General features: G+C 33.0%; 4 protein-coding genes across 8 annotated transcripts; 2 read left to right on the forward strand and 2 right to left on the reverse strand.

Annotated features, from left to right (window-relative positions):
• Window positions 1-22: 22 nt before the first annotated feature.
• Window positions 23-11,753, reverse strand: LOC122398331 (cyclin-dependent kinase 12). 5 transcript variants are annotated; one of them, XM_043398076.1, is made up of 12 exons: window positions 11,461-11,753; window positions 9,351-10,677; window positions 8,102-9,237; window positions 7,564-7,991; window positions 7,284-7,480; window positions 6,756-6,960; window positions 6,405-6,673; window positions 5,999-6,172; window positions 1,721-2,027; window positions 1,487-1,607; window positions 1,234-1,416; window positions 23-146 (listed from the first exon to the last, which is right to left on the reverse strand). In XM_043398076.1, exons 2-12 carry the CDS (start codon window positions 10,667-10,669, stop codon window positions 142-144), a joined length of 4,344 nt encoding a protein of 1,447 aa, XP_043254011.1. In that variant the 5' UTR covers window positions 10,670-10,677; window positions 11,461-11,753; the 3' UTR covers window positions 23-141. The 5 variants fall into 5 exon arrangements, 4 of the variants coding, with proteins under 4 accessions (XP_043254011.1, XP_043254009.1, XP_043254007.1 ...); XM_043398074.1 differs by lacking the exon at window positions 23-146 and having other exon boundaries at window positions 1,160-1,416; window positions 9,351-10,674; XM_043398072.1 differs by lacking the exon at window positions 23-146 and having other exon boundaries at window positions 1,160-1,416.
• Window positions 11,754-12,295: 542 nt separating this feature from the next.
• On the forward strand, window positions 12,296-12,712 carry LOC122398414 (splicing factor 3B subunit 5). The gene is made up of 2 exons (XM_043398224.1): window positions 12,296-12,322; window positions 12,424-12,712. Exon 2 carries the CDS (start codon window positions 12,455-12,457, stop codon window positions 12,710-12,712), a length of 258 nt encoding a protein of 85 aa, XP_043254159.1. The 5' UTR covers window positions 12,296-12,322; window positions 12,424-12,454.
• Window positions 12,713-12,949: 237 nt separating this feature from the next.
• LOC122398379 (cytoplasmic tRNA 2-thiolation protein 1) lies at window positions 12,950-14,468 on the forward strand. The gene is made up of 5 exons (XM_043398173.1): window positions 12,950-13,089; window positions 13,171-13,402; window positions 13,485-13,603; window positions 13,675-13,863; window positions 13,939-14,468. The coding sequence occupies exons 1-5, from the start codon at window positions 13,042-13,044 to the stop codon at window positions 14,392-14,394; spliced, it is 1,044 nt and encodes a 347-aa protein (XP_043254108.1). The 5' UTR covers window positions 12,950-13,041; the 3' UTR covers window positions 14,395-14,468.
• Window positions 14,469-14,576: 108 nt separating this feature from the next.
• LOC122398382 (mitochondrial E3 ubiquitin protein ligase 1) lies at window positions 14,577-16,295 on the reverse strand. Its single transcript, XM_043398176.1, has 5 exons — window positions 16,019-16,295; window positions 15,656-15,861; window positions 15,388-15,572; window positions 15,118-15,316; window positions 14,577-15,036 (listed from the first exon to the last, which is right to left on the reverse strand). The coding sequence occupies exons 1-5, from the start codon at window positions 16,121-16,123 to the stop codon at window positions 14,709-14,711; spliced, it is 1,023 nt and encodes a 340-aa protein (XP_043254111.1). The 5' UTR covers window positions 16,124-16,295; the 3' UTR covers window positions 14,577-14,708.
• Window positions 16,296-16,453: the final 158 nt, after the last annotated feature.

The raw sequence follows: 16,453 nt of genomic DNA on the forward strand, positions 1-16,453 counted from the left end.
GATCACTTCGTCGAATGAACGCGTCGTCTCCTTTCGTATTGTAGCGCAATCCGCCATAACACTGTCACAGATTGTATACATCTTGCCGGATAGAAGCACACGTCCTAACCTCATTTTCGTACGCGTTCTGTTGGGACCACTTCAATCTGAAACGTTCGTGAAAATTGTGTTAATTTTATTCCCATCGTATGTACATGTTATTACAAATTGTTGCTGTTTAAAAATTTTTTTTTTTTTATTTCAGTCGTCTTCGATATATAAAAGATCCCCTAACTTACATAATTTTTTAACCACCTAACCAACAAAAAATGATTTACTTTATAGCTTTACTAATTTCTAAACACGAACCACGGAACTGCTACCGAAATACTGACGTATCTTTTATTCCGTCCTGAAAGAATTCTCCTATATTTATGTACGTTTTGTTTCTTTATTACATATCTCGTTAGTGTTATGTACATTACATCCTTTAAATACTTGCATAATAAATAAGCATTAATATCTTATATAAAAAAAAAGTCTTATGCAATAAATCAATATTCAAGGTGCATCCAATGTAAATTTCTTTCAAGTACCTTCACTCTTCCAGCTTTTTTTTTTCTGTCTTACTAAGAACCTCGTTCGTTATAACAAAAGATATCGCTTAACATAAAAACCTGCACGTGTACCACCAAATACGTTTGAAGGAATTATGTTTCTAAAGAAAGAGAAATGTGTCTGTCTGGACAAAACATTTTGTTTACCATTTAAATGTACATACATTTTACATTTACTTTTATGTATGTACATCGATGTATACTGGACATCTCTAATGTCAAAAATAAATCTACATTTGAAGAAACATAAAAAGAAAATATTGAAGACTTTAAAGCTCTTATGTCATATGTTGCACGAATGTGCACTATTATAAAGAGCATATTGATATTATTAAAGATACAAGTACTGTATTAAGTAACTAGTCAGATATTAATAATATATCAGTTATATACAAATTATACACCGAATGTGCACTTACAATTATGAACAGATAATAGTCTATAAACTTGGATGCAGTTGTACTTCCTTGCCTAGTTAATTTAAAAAATAGCAATTTAGACCTTTTCCAACTTTATACAAAACGTAGTTTTTAAACGCTGCAAAGAGCTATATATACAAGTCATTACGAGCTGAATGCTGATTGAGAGGATGTCGAGGGCAGGAAAAGGGTTTGTGTCAGGCTGGATGCCGGTTTACCTGGGGGTCGGGTGATAGCAGGGGAAGGATTGTAAGTTTCCAAACCGTAGCGCGACATGAGCGCCAATAATGCACTGCGAACACCAGCTGTAGCCAGGTGTGACCATCTTCCGGAACTCATCGCATCATCACCAGCATAAACTGCATGCGCATCGAAATTTCCTGACTGGGACGTATTCGTATCTGAAAAAATTACATTTAGGATAACAATACGCCGTGAATGTAAAATGCAAGCAAAGGGAATAAAGCTCACCTAAAGATGGTGGATTCAATACAGGAAGATGAGATTCCAATTGTCCACTTGGTCTTGAACTTGCAGCAAGTCGAAGTTCAGTATGCAATTCTCCTAATAACTGCACTACTTTTGGGTCACTCTGCAATTACGAATTATAATATTAAAATTATGCCATACTATTATATCATAATAGTAGTTGAACACGAAATGATAAGAGTACAATGTTTAAAATAAAGAGCACATAGTGTTTACCTCATTATCCGATCGAAGTGACATGAGATCATCAACACGAATTGGTTTTCCCTGATTTAAGGCATTTGTGAGAATACTTAATTTTCGAGCAAGACTATCTTCTGCGCATAGTTCTGTCATATGAGAGCCAGAATCACCCTTGAGCCGTGGTTTAACAGGTGGAGGACTAGCATAATAGTATGACGAAGGTGAGACCATAAACGGCCCACTCTGATTAAACATATTATCTCCTCCATAATGTGATTCCGTACCAAGTCGACTTGGATGAGAATTGTAGCCTGCTTCCATTTTTAAACGTTTGGAAGACCTGAAATCAAGTCAAAAGTATATTTACATATTTTTATTAACGTCACATTGAAATTTATCGAATGCAGGACATATATTTTTATATTAAAACACAATTAATTAGTAGATATATTTAATAACAAATATTATAAATGCAAATAATGCCATGATGAAGATTACATGCTACGGTGAGAATTCTTAAACTATCATGAACTTCTATACCGATTGGCTTAGATTATGTTAAATAAAATAGAGTAACGTTTGTAGAAATAATAATAGACGTAAAATTAAGCATATTTAAAAACCATGCTATTACTTTCCAAATGATAAAAGTAATATTAATAAATTACATAATGCTAAATAAAATTCTATAATTAGTTGAATGCCATATGAACACATGAATACCCAACAATAACACTTATTTAATAATTACCAGAAATCATGCAAATGATACTGTGTTTCATAAATGTGCATATTAAAAAAAGCAAGATTAATAAATCTGTACTTTGTATGGATATACATGCAATTTAATAGGCAGAGCATATTAAACTTTGTTCATACTCTGTAAATTTTATTTCTCATTATTTATTGCATATTTATCATTTATACCTCTTTTAACGAAGTAATATGACAAAAACAATTTAATAAAGAATCACAAATATTAAGGTCGTAATATAATAATTTGTTGGATTTATTGCATCCTCAACATTTCTGCATGAAACGATCAAGCGTTTTATTTTAGTCATAAAGCTCAAGCACATGAATTGTTATATGATACACAAAACCAAGTCTGATGTGAATTATTAAACTGGACACCCTGGGTATAAACATATATTGTACTGATTTGGAACATTCATTACCTATTTATATTCTTATAAGTGCTATAAAATTTGCCCTCTATCATTCAGCCACATAAACATTATTTCCTGAAACATAATGTTTTTCTGATTAGATATCTTGCCAATTAGTCTAATTTGCTTATAATTATTATTGTTTTGTATTCAAAGTGTTATGTTGTTTTCTACAGATTCCACAATATAATTTATGAACAACAATCTATTACATAAATAATAATTATATGTATAGTAAATCTAATATATACATAACCAAATGCATGTTATCTATATATTAATTATATGCTAAACAGTTATTTATGTATTAAACTAATTTTTATGCTTACAATGTCAACTTATTTCTTACATGAACTATTTTACTGCCTACACATGTATCATTTAATTACATAATAAAGAAACGGTATATATTTAAAAACTTGAATGCAACATTGGTTTTGACTACACAAATGACAGGAATGTACAACAAATTCCTTAATATGCATCAGATAAATAATATTTTAAAACATTTTATTAACATTCATAACAGCATTATTTTTGCAAAATATTATAATTCGATTGTAAAGTAACTTAATTTAAAGATTAATCACCAAAATTAAATTACATTTCAGTTTATTAAATTTTGCCAATGTTAACGTGAATTTTTAATAATTATTAAAATAGTAGTAACTACAATGTATGAACACAAGAAATTAAATTTTGTAAAAAGCCTGTTTTGACAATATTTATTCATTAATTTCTTTAAATTATATTCATTTATAGTTGAATCATACTTTCATTCTTGTATAAAGTAGCAAACATGGAAAATATATTACATTTATTAGTATTAATTTAAAAAAAATTATGTTACCCTTTATCGTTATTTAAAATAATTATCTGTTATATTTATTTCAAAGATATTTAATAAATTCACCAGAATTATTTGTTGAAAAATGTTTGCGAAATTTCTATTAAAATTTTTGTTAAAATTCTATTTTATACTACTTCACAGTAGTACATATCAACTGTACATGTTTATAGCATTAAATGGTTACGCAAAATGTAACATAAGATGATGAAAATCATGTAATTCGGGATAGAACGTTTATTTAGCACTGAATGCAAGTAATTTTCAATCATCCTTTTTTTTTTATCATTTCATGCGATACAGTTTCAATTTGAAGAAAAGTAAAATACTTCCACCTATCTTATCTCACTATGTGTGAAACAGTGTCATTGTAACATCAACATGTTATTTATTTTGACACTTTCTACATAAAAGTAACAAATATATTAAGCATTCGTTTGATCTTATTGTGGAATAAGTAGAAAATTAACATATACTTTGCAGTCATTTTGGAAGAGTACATCATTGTGTATAACGGTATTCAATTCATTCCCAAGGTCCCAGTGTTCATTGTCAGATATGATTCTCTTAAAGGATTATGGTTACTTAATTCGTAAATTAAAATATAGACACATTAATAGGGGCTAGACAAATTAAACGATAATAAAATATTTTAATAACATTGGAAATTCATTGTCCATAAAAATGTTAGGCGAATGCCTGTGGACATTAGTAAATATTTTATATTACAGTAATTCAATAGTATTTTACATTATGAAGATAATACATTAGATTTGTCTAAATTCCGTATTTCATTATAAGAATGGCACAAATATAAAATACATGCAAAAACATGAAAATATTTAACAGATATCAAAAACTGCCATTCGTATATTGAAACTTATGATAACTATCTACTATACAGAATAACGAACTATAACACAGTTGCGGAAATTTGACCAATTAAAATATACCTAATCTATAAATGTGAATGTTTAAATAAACCGAATTAACGTAAATAAAATGAATTATCGAAGGAGATGGCCGCAATATTAATATTTGCGTAAGACATTCACATTTTAGTCTTGACTCCCTGCCATTCCACGTCTTCATCTTCCAACAGCTTCTTCTTTGTATCCATTCGACCTATTTACACTCCAAGACTTTATACATTATAAAGATCATCTACTTGTTCGCATCATTTTCTCATTCGTTTCATGTATCGTTTTCATGCGCTTGTAAGTATTTCAATCTAACAGTTTAATTATGAAAATTAACAATATGAATTTCCAGTAACTTTGATCTTTTTATTTACAATCGTATAACCTACTACTGTTTTTATTCAACTTTTTGTTTTATGGTTCATCATTCAATAGTGAATATTTCACAAATATATGTATGTATCATTAATACAATTGTGAATAGTAATTATCATATATGCACATACATGTAAATCATGTAATTGCATACACAGATTTCAAAATAAAATTGTACATATGTGCAATCTTTTTACATACACAAATATGTTGTAATACACAAATATGCATATGTATGTTCACGTATCCATAAATTCCTAAATATGTATGTACATACTTATTTAGTTTTGGTCACGATATTTTTAGACGCGAAAAGTGTAATTTTCAAGCTCTTATTATGAGTTTTTAAGGCAATCAATTAAATTAGATCGCAATAGAAGATTACTCGTCTTCCTTTCGCATAAATGCCTATTATACCACTCAAACCTAATAATATTTAATATCACTTTGAAAAAAAAAAAAAAATACTAATATAGCGTTACGATGATTAGTAGTATTATAATTTCTTCGTTATTAATATATATTATTCTAGTGTTTGAAGATGCAGCCACATAAGAAACGTTATAACATATTTAGCTATGACAAATATATTGCTGTAAAATTTTGTATTTCTTTGATACATGCGTTCAAATGAAGTATCAGAACATAATCTTTGTAGCAAACCCATGAAAAGAGAACGATGTTGTACATTCTCATGTCTCTATATTCCATTGTTCTGCACTATAGCCATCGTCGTGTTTGAACGACTGCGAATAAAACTAAAATTAACTTATTTATCCATTATTGAGAGTCGCATGCAAACGGACGATGAAAATAAGATACTACAACAGTTATGTCTTCATTCTGTAAGTGATATTCCTATAACAACGCACTCTACTAAGAAAATAAATGCCAAGCACAACTGCAGTACACAGCCATCTACGTGTGTAAGCAATTAGTATCTGGTCAGTACTGGATCGCGTCCCAGTTTGTGCGAATATGTCTCTCTACGGCTACTCACCCTCCGACATCCGATAGATCTTCAATAGCCTTATGGGGGCCTCCTTTATTTGGAAGAGGAAGGAGAGGTATCTTTCCTGCAGAGCTCTCTTGCTGTTCTCGTAACTGTCGTCTTCGTTTTTTACTCCAAAGCTCATGACAATCTTGCCAAGTAGGAAGCTGTGGTGCTGGCATCCTAATATATTATATAAGAGATGTAGGTTTTATGAATAGGTAATAATTAAACACATAACAAAAACTACGAAGAAAATAAACCTTGTAGTTTCAACAGTTTTGTTCGATTATATTCCAATATGAATTAAAAAATATATATACGTAACTATGTTTTTTATATTTTAATCTTATAACTGTGTAACTGAAAGAATGTTCCCTTTATAAGCATATTGGAATACAAAAAGAAAACATACTGTTCGGGTTGAACATTTTTCAGCCAAGAACTTTTAAGCGCGTCAGCAGCCGTTATCCGTTTTTCAGGATCTAATTCCAACATTTTGTCTAGAAGATCCAAAGCTGGCGCCGGCATAAACGAAAAATCTTCTCGTAAACGTCTCCTATGTGATTTTTTTGGCTTGAGTGTGTGCCACAATGGCAATTTTATCACAGAAGGCCAAACGGCAGGTGTCGGTGTGCCACAAACTCTGGAAATCATCTCCAATTGCATCATCTCTACGTTCGCCTAATTAAGAAAAATTATATAATTATAAACTGTTAATAATCACCGTACAAATCAATTTGATCGACCATTTCATTTCTCTTACCTGAAATAGCGGTTTTTTAGAAAATAATTCGCCTAGAATACAACCACAACTCCATACATCTATTGCAGGCCCATACCGTTCTTCGCCTAATAATAATTCAGGTGGCCTGTACCACAAAGTGATTACTTTGTTTGTGTAAGGACGCTGTCTATCTTCAGCATTGTAAAGTCTTGCAAGTCCAAAATCAGCTAACTTGACTTCCCCTCTGTAAAAACCAACGAATCAGATAAAATATAAATTTTGCGAAACTTTATACTAATTATTATATATGTATATGATAAAATCATGCCTATCAACTGAATGCAGGCATAGATAAGTCTCGGTTATCATAACACGTTATCTTTATTTGTTCATTATCGCTTTCTATTGTTTTACGTTTATCATCCTATATTATTTCGACTTTGTTACTGCAGGCAACTCTTGTGCATTTAAGATAGAAACAATAGAAATTTATTTTGTACGTTTCAAGCATTTATAAAAGAGGGTGTAAAAAAAAATGATCTGTTCTCTGTAATAAAGTTTACGTACTTGTTGTTCATCAATATGTTTGAGCACTTGATGTCTCTGTGTAAGAAGTTTTTACTGTGGCAGTAATTCAATCCATCTAATAATTGCTTCATAATGCTTGCATTATTCATTTCATTGAAGTCAACCATTCCGGATTCTAGGAGGCCCATCAAATCGTGATCCATATACTCAAACACAAGGTAGAACGAACCTTTGTCCTATAAAAAATAATATTGAATATCATTTACATTTATCTAATAATATACTTTTGTTCGGTACATTACATATTCTAACGCCATACCTTTCTAAAATCTAAGGCATCTTGTTTATCTGTGACAATTTCTCTTAAATTAACAATATTTTTGTGATTAAGTTGCCGCAAAATTTTGATTTCGCGAACTGCCGTAATGGGGAATCCTTCCTTCTCGTTCTCTAAGCGTACTTTCTTCAATGCAACAAGCACAGCAGCACGTTTATCTTGAGCTTTGTAAACTTGTCCATAAGTGCCCTCGCCTATTTGAGCTATGACTTCGAACACATCTACACATCGTTCTCCCCAGTCTTTGCCACCAGAAGCCGACATGGGCGTATGACAATTTCTCGAACCTCTGCGTTTCAAGATTTTTGGTCTCTTTAACTTCGGTTTAGGTGGAATACGCTCGACTTTCGTGCGTGGCGGTGTTGCATTTGGATCGTCCTCTCCGCTTAAATCTTCGGACCCAGGAACAACTAAATATCAAATAATAATAAAAGAAATATTACACAGAAATAATATTTATTAGGCGACGTTTTGATCAATTCTGAAATTATTTATGTCCATGCTTGGCGATATAACTTACCTGGTGGCATTGGTAAATCTTTAATACCCTTCTTTAGTGGTGGTTTTGGAGTCGAAGCTGGAAATTTAATTTGCGCTTTACTAGGTGGACTTGGGGATCGACTTGGCGGCGAATCTATACTCTCCAAATCATTTTGATTGATTCCAGGTGGCAGTGGTAATCGCGACAAACTTTTTGTTTTAAATGCCACAATGGGAGGTTTGGGAGGATCTACAGACTTAAGAGGAACTAAATTGTTAGGCGGATTGAACTTTGACATTGCCGTGTTTGGCGCTGGAACTGGAATTGGTATAGGTGGCGGCGGAAGAGATAAATTTGGGAGAACAGGTACTGATACAGGAATAGGCACTGAAATAGATACTTGTGATAAACCCGATGCGTTTGCGGACTCAGATTGTGGCAATGGTGGTACTTGTACATTTGTAACAGTTGGAAAGTTTGGGCTATTTGTAACAGTCATTGGACAATTATTAGACGTAGTGCTCGTAGGTGAAGTATATACAATCGCTGAAGGCTGATTAACTCCAAACATTAAATTTGGTGCACTCGCAGACTGTGTTATAGGCAATGGTGGAGTCTTTCCTGCGATTCCGCTATCGTCAGACATTGGTACAGGAATATCCACGACATCGACAGATTTCACATTTTCATTTGGTGTTTTTAATTGTTCCTTGTGATTCACATATTTATCTTTATTGTCAATGGAAGTTTTATTCTCAGAGGATGTATTACTAGCATCTTTGTCGTCAGTGCCTTCTATAATTTGAACTTCATCCTGATTAACAGCTTTTTCTTTAGCTGCCTGTAACTTTTTGTACGCCAATTCCCTCATATTTCTGTCTTTTACGAGTTCGGCAAATAAACTAGTCTCACTAATTTTTGCTTGCACTCTAAGATTTCTTGCTGTGATACTTGATGGACTCCTTGCTCTCGATCTATGAGGAGAAGGAGAAGGTATTCTCGAAGGACGAGGACTCTTTGATTTGTGTTTTCTTGTCGATTTGTGAGTCTTGCTAGGAGATCGAGATTTCTTTGGAGTACGACTTCGCCTACGTGAACGCGATCTTGAACGTGACTGAATCTTTCGCCATCTTCCAGGACTTCGAGATCGTGAACGAGAAAGAGGTAAATGCAACCTAAATAATAATTGATCTTTTTTACGACAGAAAGACAACTGATTTAAAAATCATCGTAAATTAATTGATTTAATTATTTGATGAAGCTTATTTATAACATTGATATACAATACCTGCTTCCGGTAGGACTTCTAGTTGACCTCGACTTCCTTTTATCTCGTCTATCTTTTTCGTGATGTCTATGTCGCCGGTCAGTTTCCTCGCGTCTCCTACGTTTACTCGAAGGTGAAGAACTAACAGGATCTCCTCTACGTCGATGACTTACAGGACTCGGACTAAATTCTCGTCGTCTCGTGGATGGACTAGGACTATGCCTGAGTCTATGCACCATTGGATTTGGACTAAAATCTCTTCTTCTTGTCGGGCTATGGTCCCGTCGTCTTGTCGGTGGACTTGGACTATGTGGCCTCCTACGACTTGAACTAATAGCGGGGCCAGGACTAGCGCTACTACGTCGAGTATGAATACTAGGACTATGCTTTTGCCTTTCAGGTGTATGTTTCATTGTAGATAAACCTGCTTTATTATTTTCTGGTGTTACTGTTCTTGGTGGTAACAAAGGGGTATGCGGAGATTCTGTTGGCCTTGGAGGAAGAGGCGGAGGAGTTACATTTCGCGGTTGCCTAGTCATTTCAAGTTCTACGTCGCTTAAACATCTTTGCTCCTGAGGCGTCGCGGGCGATATCGGGGAAGTACTATCTTTTAATGGTAAAGGCGGAGACTCTGACCAATTTCCAACTGGTTTTTCATGTTCTGGACTTATGATGATTTCATCCGCAATGCGATGTGGACTCAAACTGTGCGAATGTCTCTTGGACTTTCGTTTTTTCTTCTTCCCTGTACTAGATGAAGGACTAAGACTTCGTTTCTTTTTCTTGTCTCGTTTGTGCTTCTTCTCTTTTCTTCTGGCATATCGTCTAGACTCCTCTTCGTATTCAGGCGTTCCACCGTGCATCGCCGATGGTTGCTGTTCATTTGGTGAATAATGTCTACCAGAATGCCTGTGTTGAACTGGTGGTGATGGTGAAAGACTAATAGGCGATGCTCCAAGAGCACGCACCGGACTACCGCCATAGTAACGTCTCTGTAAAACTGATTCAGGTACTTCTCCGTCCGTGTAGCTATTACCCCTACTTTCCTCTGATTGAATTTCCCCTGCTTCTGGTTCAGATAAATCTTCGCTGCTCACATCCGAGTATTCGACCAAAGGTTTAACAATCGAAGATGCTACAGTCGGGACATTTTCTATGGATTTATCTCTTGACCTCTTTTTCTTCTTTTTACCAGAACTCTTGCTTTTTCCATGCCTCCTGTGCTTTTTATCAGATCCCTCGAAACTGTGACGATTTATATCACTGCTTGTACTACCACGTCTGCGGGATCGAAATCTTCCATTACGTTCAGCTCGTTCGATATCACGACTGCTGGGCATGTCACCTACTAAAATACAAAAATATTAATATTCAAAGTTAATATATAAATGTTTTTATTCTATTATATTAGCTCGTGTATTTAAATAAAAATTTAAAATACTACTTCTGGGCATTGCAAGTTCATGTGGCTTGTTATTTCATTTTTCCTCTGAAGAAGAAATATGAATTTAGAAATGAAATTCTTACTTACATAAATATATAAAAAAACACTGGAGAAACAATTAAATCGAATTTATTAAAATACAACTATCCACTTGTAATCACTCAGTAAAGCTCAAAATATCATTGGAAATTAACATTTGACCAACTTCAAAATTAACTACAATTTTAATTTATAAACGATCGTATATTTTTAATATTTACCTTAACATTAAATGGTATAAAAAGTTTTATAATTATTTCTGTTCTCTTCAATACTTTGATACTGATCGTCATGGATATACATACATACATAACAATACGCACATGTAGAAACACACGAACACGACCATGTATAGTTTAGTCGACGTAACAATATTCTCAAATAGTATGATTCTTTAATAAATGTAAAAAAAACAATACACTTCAATAAACGGTGATATTTTTCTAATGCGAGCAAAAGGATTTATTGAATAGAAACTTATGACCCGTTGGTTTAAAGAATATTTTGTAGAAAAGAATTTTTCGATCGACCTAGCATAGCCGCCATTGTTAACGACTGGGTGGCAAGGGAGTTGCCCAGTTTTCACAAAAGAAAGTTATTTACCGTTTATTAAGGATTGGTAAGTTAATGGTGAATATTAGTACTCACGTGCAATATAAATCTTGTGATATCACGCTGAATGTTGGGTTCCTTTGCATCGGGCTGGTCCAACGTAGCGATGAGTGTAATGGTTACGTTCGTTGCTCGGTAAACAGTTTCAACACATATTTCGTAGGCCACGAGTAAAATTTGATAAAAATTAATAGCTATCGTAACAATTAAGTGTTCAGGCAATCATATTTTTATAATTTTACTAGCCGATGCATCATATCTCATGAATTTTCTTTGGATTATATTTGGCTTTCTCATAAAGGTAGCTCAGTAAGTAGAAGCCATTAACCATTAGCACGTCATTATTGTCTGACGTAATAAGCGGCAAGTGCTGCACTCTTACGGTTAAATATGGAGTAACCAAAGTTGCGGAATAATCTTGAATATTATTCTACTCGATGCAATTGGTTGAATTAAATTTATGCTATGTAACTGTTTATAAATATAAATAGTCTGTTTAACGTCAAATATTCATTAATAAATACAAAAATTATAAATATAGACGAGGCATATAATACAGTGTTTCCATGAACTTTCATCTTTCATATTGTCAAACCAAGTCTGAAATAATATAATTTATATATTTTACTTCGAACAAATATTGATATTAATTTTAATATCACACTTCATCAATGATATTATTTACTTACTAATTATCAAACATCATATATTAAAATATTTGTGTTCAGTCTCATTGGTTCGTTGTGTCTTTGGCCAGTAGTGTGCATTGAGCTTGTGTATTATAATTTATATTTTATTATCGACACATGAAAATTCTGCATAATGCAGCTAACTGACTACAACACCCTCTATAGCCCCTATTCTGGTTTACCGAATTATTCGCGACGCAACGTATGACGTATGTATCTTTTCTATGATTGAATCAAAAGACGAAAGATAGAATTGAACAAAATAAGCGAGTTAAAGAACCAAAAGTAATATTTCTATTTTTTATTATAGATTTCTATCAATCATTGTATAAAAGCAAAGTATGGGGGAACGTTATAATATCCATAGTCAGTTAGAGCATTTACAATCGAAGTACATTGGCACAGGCCACGCTGACACAACAAAGTTTGAGTGGCTTGTAAATCAGCATCGTGATTCTTGTAGTTCTTATATGGGACACTATGATCTACTAAACTTCTTCGCTATTGCTGAGAACGAAGCGAAAGCACGTGTTCGATTTAATCTTATGGAAAAGATGCTGCAACCTTGTGGTCCACCTCCAGAAAAACCAGAAGATTAAAAATTCATGTGAAAAAATGTGTTTTGCATATGCAAGCGATCGCCAGTATTTTATATGTTTTCGTGATTTAACCAATTTCAATCATTTTTACATTGAACGAATAATGAGTGCATTTGGTTTAATTGCAGTTTAAAAGTTACTTGTACGAGCTGAAGGAAATAAACAATTTTTATTAACGAAGTTCCGTTATAACCTTTCTATAAACTTGATCATATGTTAACCAAATGTTTGCTTTAATATCAAAATAGTTTCTTGAGCTATAAGTTATTATCATAGACACTTCATTGTGATATTTGTGACATAGATAAAATAAGAATTTCGCGATCAAAATGCCAATTCCATGTTCAGTAAATTGTGGAAGGGATGCTATTTTAAAAGTAAGTTAAATAATTGTCATTTTCAATGTATATGAAATTCGTTAAATTAACAAAATTACAAAATAATGTATTGAATTGCAGAGACCTAAAACTGGACACACCTTATGCAAAGACTGTTTCTTCTCGGCCTTTGAAACTGAAATTCACAATACCATTGCGACTTGTAAATTATTTAAGCCAGGTGATAAAGTTGCTATTGGAGCATCAGGAGGGAAAGATTCAACAGTACTTGCATATGTTTTAAAAACATTGAATGAACGATATCAGTATGGAATTAAACTGTTTCTTTTATCAATTGACGAAGGAATCACTGGTACTATAATAAAGGATTACATTATAGTCGCAAAAATTAGAAAACAAAATGACCGATTTGTGTGAAATTTATGGTGTTCTAGGATATAGGGATGATAGCTTGAAAACTGTTCAACAAAATAAAACTGATTATGGATTACCATTGAAAATATTATCTTACAAAGAATTGTATGGATGGACTATGGATGAAATTGTGGCAGAAGTATAAATACAAGTACATAACTTTCTATTAAGATTACTTGTATTTATTATTTATTGTTTATTCTATTTCAGATAGGTAAAAAGAACAATTGCACATTTTGTGGTGTTTTCCGAAGACAAGCATTGGATAGAGGTGCTGCTCTTTTGGGTGTAGACTGTATTGCAACTGGTCATAATGCTGACGATATAGCAGAAACAGTTCTTATGAATATTTTGAGAGGTGATATCGCAAGACTACAAAGGTGTACTTCAATTATTACCGTAAGTCTGTTGTAAAAGAAAATGTATATGTGTGTGCCATGTATATTCAAAATGCATATTTTCGTTTCAATGTAGGCAGGAGCAGATTGTATAAAACGATGTAAACCACTAAAATATGCTTATGAAAAGGAGATAGTTATGTATGCATATTTCAAACGTTTGGTATATTTTTCAACCGAATGTGTATTCGCACCAAATGCATATAGAGGCCATGCGAGAACATTTCTCAAAGATTTAGAAAAGATTAGACCTTCGTCTATATTGGATATAATTCATTCAGGGGAAACATTACAGGTGAAAGATAACATTAAAATGCCTGAACGGAGGAATTGTTCGTGTTGCGGATTTATTTCGAGTCAAGAAATATGTAAAGCTTGCATCATGTTAGAAGGTTTAAATAGAGGTCTACCGAAACTTGGCATCGGGAAATCCAGTAAAGTTAAACAAATGTTGAATTCAATTACTAACTGTACAAATGAAAACGACAAAACCAAGAACGACGAAAATAAAACTAAAAATATAGAGTTTTAATGTCTTTATAGATCTTTAAAAAATTATAATAAATTTTGAATTATCATTAATGACGCAATAAATTATCAAACTGACTTACCCAATAGTTTTTGTTACTTCCACGCCAAATTATTTCATTTAAAACAAATTGTATTATGTTCAACCGCTTCCAATAATTATACTTTATTGTGGAAAAGTACATATTCGATTCAGATTACTTCTTGTAGTTTTTATGCGTTCAATAATTATTTACAATTTGATTTTTGGTAAGATTCTTCTTAAGCCAGTAACAAACTTTGTTCATAGTATGCTCAAGTGATATTTCTTTGCTAATTTTAAATTATATATGCAGCAGCTTTTTGTGTAATTGGTGTTCTACAAAGAGGGCAGTCATTGGTAATATCATTGGCACAGTCTTCGCACAAGCAGACGTGTCCACAAGGAAGAAGAATAATCTCACGGGGATTTGTACGACAAACAACGCACAACTGATCTTCCCTAAGATCGTTATCTCGCACTCTCTGTCTTCTTTCTTTTCGAGACGCGGCAAGAGATTGTCTCAATTCCTCTGACAATCTCTGCTCCGTTCTATCTTTCCAATAACGTCGAAATACTATTCCACCAATTAGCAATCCAATTGCACCAAACATAAAACATAACAATCTAAAACATATGACAGTATGAGAAACGTTCAATTTAACTTTATTATATTCGTATATTACAAGAGGTATACTTTTAACTGACCTGTATGTTTTTTTACGGTCATCTAACTTTCGAATTAGAGAACTAATTGACATGCTTGTTAAATAAAATGGAGTACCATCTAATGGTGGTTGTAATGTAAGTGTTTTAGATTTGGTTCTTGTTAATTCACCTATGCCTGTGATAATTGCACCTTCGCGAAGTAGTTCTTCGGTGGATTGCAAACCACGCTGACGCACACCTAAATTTAATAATGATTTTTATACTTATTAAATTTCCTATGAGACAGGTGTATTAAACTGCATTATCTACCCGTGAACCAACTCCACAAGTGATCTGCGAATGATGGTGCACTCGGTTCAAAAGTATCAGACACCACATCCATATCTAAAATATCTGCTGTTAATGGTTCTAATACTTCTACAGAATGAGGTCCTCGTTGTAAAACAAATGGTACAGTATTATATACTTTATGAACTGTGCGCTCTTGTTCTGACCTACATAGAGAGATAAAATAATAATTTTTAATTTAAAAACTACATATTTTTCATTATGTATTCCGGTAAAACAATTAGCATACCAAAAGCCAGCAGTGGTTCTAGCTACAACATGTTCCTTAATTTTAAGCTTTTGTACAACACCGGTTATCCTTTTATTATTAATGCTGGTTAATGGCTTTCCTAAGGGTTTTATAATACCTCTAATGGCTATGTAGCCTATTTTAGTACCAGCGCTATTATCCGCAAGGTCTTCCAGCTGTGGGCCCACTTCATGAAGTTCTGCATCCTGTTGGGAAACTGAACGTTTTTAGGTATTTTTAAACATTGCACACATTGCTATAAGGATTGATAAAATCTTTATTAGATAATCCTGTTGAATAGAAAACGATAAATTTGCAAGCGATCGAATAAATAACAATCTTGGTAATAGATGTTTTGTTTACCTTGACTGCTGTAATTGCGTTCTTACAGTGAAAGAACTGTTTTAAACAGATACTAAAAATGATACTGTCAATTCCGAGGGCTACTATTTCACCTAAATAATCCATGATTAGGTTATATTTTTAAAAATCGCCGTTAAATTGTTGTTCATTTTTAATATTTCTATTGAACCTCGTGCAGTCCATTCGGTTTCATTTTAATAGAATATTTTGAAAGGTAAAATGTGTAATTTTTGTCGGGAAAGAAAAACAAAAAAAATTGCACCTGCAACTGGTTATAAGTAATATGAGAACCAATTGCAAATGTAACGTTGTCAGTAGTGTTATATCATGTGATCCAGTGATATAACTAAACTAAAATTTGCTCTGCCAGGTTGGCGAGCCTGAATGCGCGGTTAAAACCGTTAAAACTGCTCCCAACGTTCATTCGGTGGGATT

The sequence above is a fragment of the Colletes gigas genome, unplaced genomic scaffold, assembly GCF_013123115.1.
Source record: "Colletes gigas isolate AHSC1104 unplaced genomic scaffold, ASM1312311v1 Colletes_gigas_Sc00011, whole genome shotgun sequence".
In the NCBI taxonomy this organism is placed as follows: domain Eukaryota; kingdom Metazoa; phylum Arthropoda; class Insecta; order Hymenoptera; family Colletidae; genus Colletes; species Colletes gigas.

Coding starts and splice junctions, on each gene's coding strand:
- LOC122398331 (XM_043398074.1), bottom strand. CDS start 10,669: ATGCCCAGCAGTCGTGATATCGAACGAGCTGAACGTAATGGAAGATTT. Junction 1,608..1,720: donor CACTTCGATCGGATAATGAG/GTAAACACTATG, acceptor TCGTAATTGCAG/AGTGACCCAAAAGTAGTGCA. Junction 1,417..1,486: donor ATTGAATCCACCATCTTTAG/GTGAGCTTTATT, acceptor TAATTTTTTCAG/ATACGAATACGTCCCAGTCA.
- LOC122398414 (XM_043398224.1), top strand. CDS start 12,455: ATGGGGGAACGTTATAATATCCATAGTCAGTTAGAGCATTTACAATCG.
- LOC122398379 (XM_043398173.1), top strand. CDS start 13,042: ATGCCAATTCCATGTTCAGTAAATTGTGGAAGGGATGCTATTTTAAAA. Junction 13,604..13,674: donor TGGATGAAATTGTGGCAGAA/GTATAAATACAA, acceptor ATTCTATTTCAG/ATAGGTAAAAAGAACAATTG. Junction 13,864..13,938: donor GGTGTACTTCAATTATTACC/GTAAGTCTGTTG, acceptor GTTTCAATGTAG/GCAGGAGCAGATTGTATAAA.
- LOC122398382 (XM_043398176.1), bottom strand. CDS start 16,123: ATGGATTATTTAGGTGAAATAGTAGCCCTCGGAATTGACAGTATCATT. Junction 15,862..16,018: donor ACGCAATTACAGCAGTCAAG/GTAAACAAAACA, acceptor GTTTCCCAACAG/GATGCAGAACTTCATGAAGT. Junction 15,317..15,387: donor CTTGTGGAGTTGGTTCACGG/GTAGATAATGCA, acceptor TATTAAATTTAG/GTGTGCGTCAGCGTGGTTTG.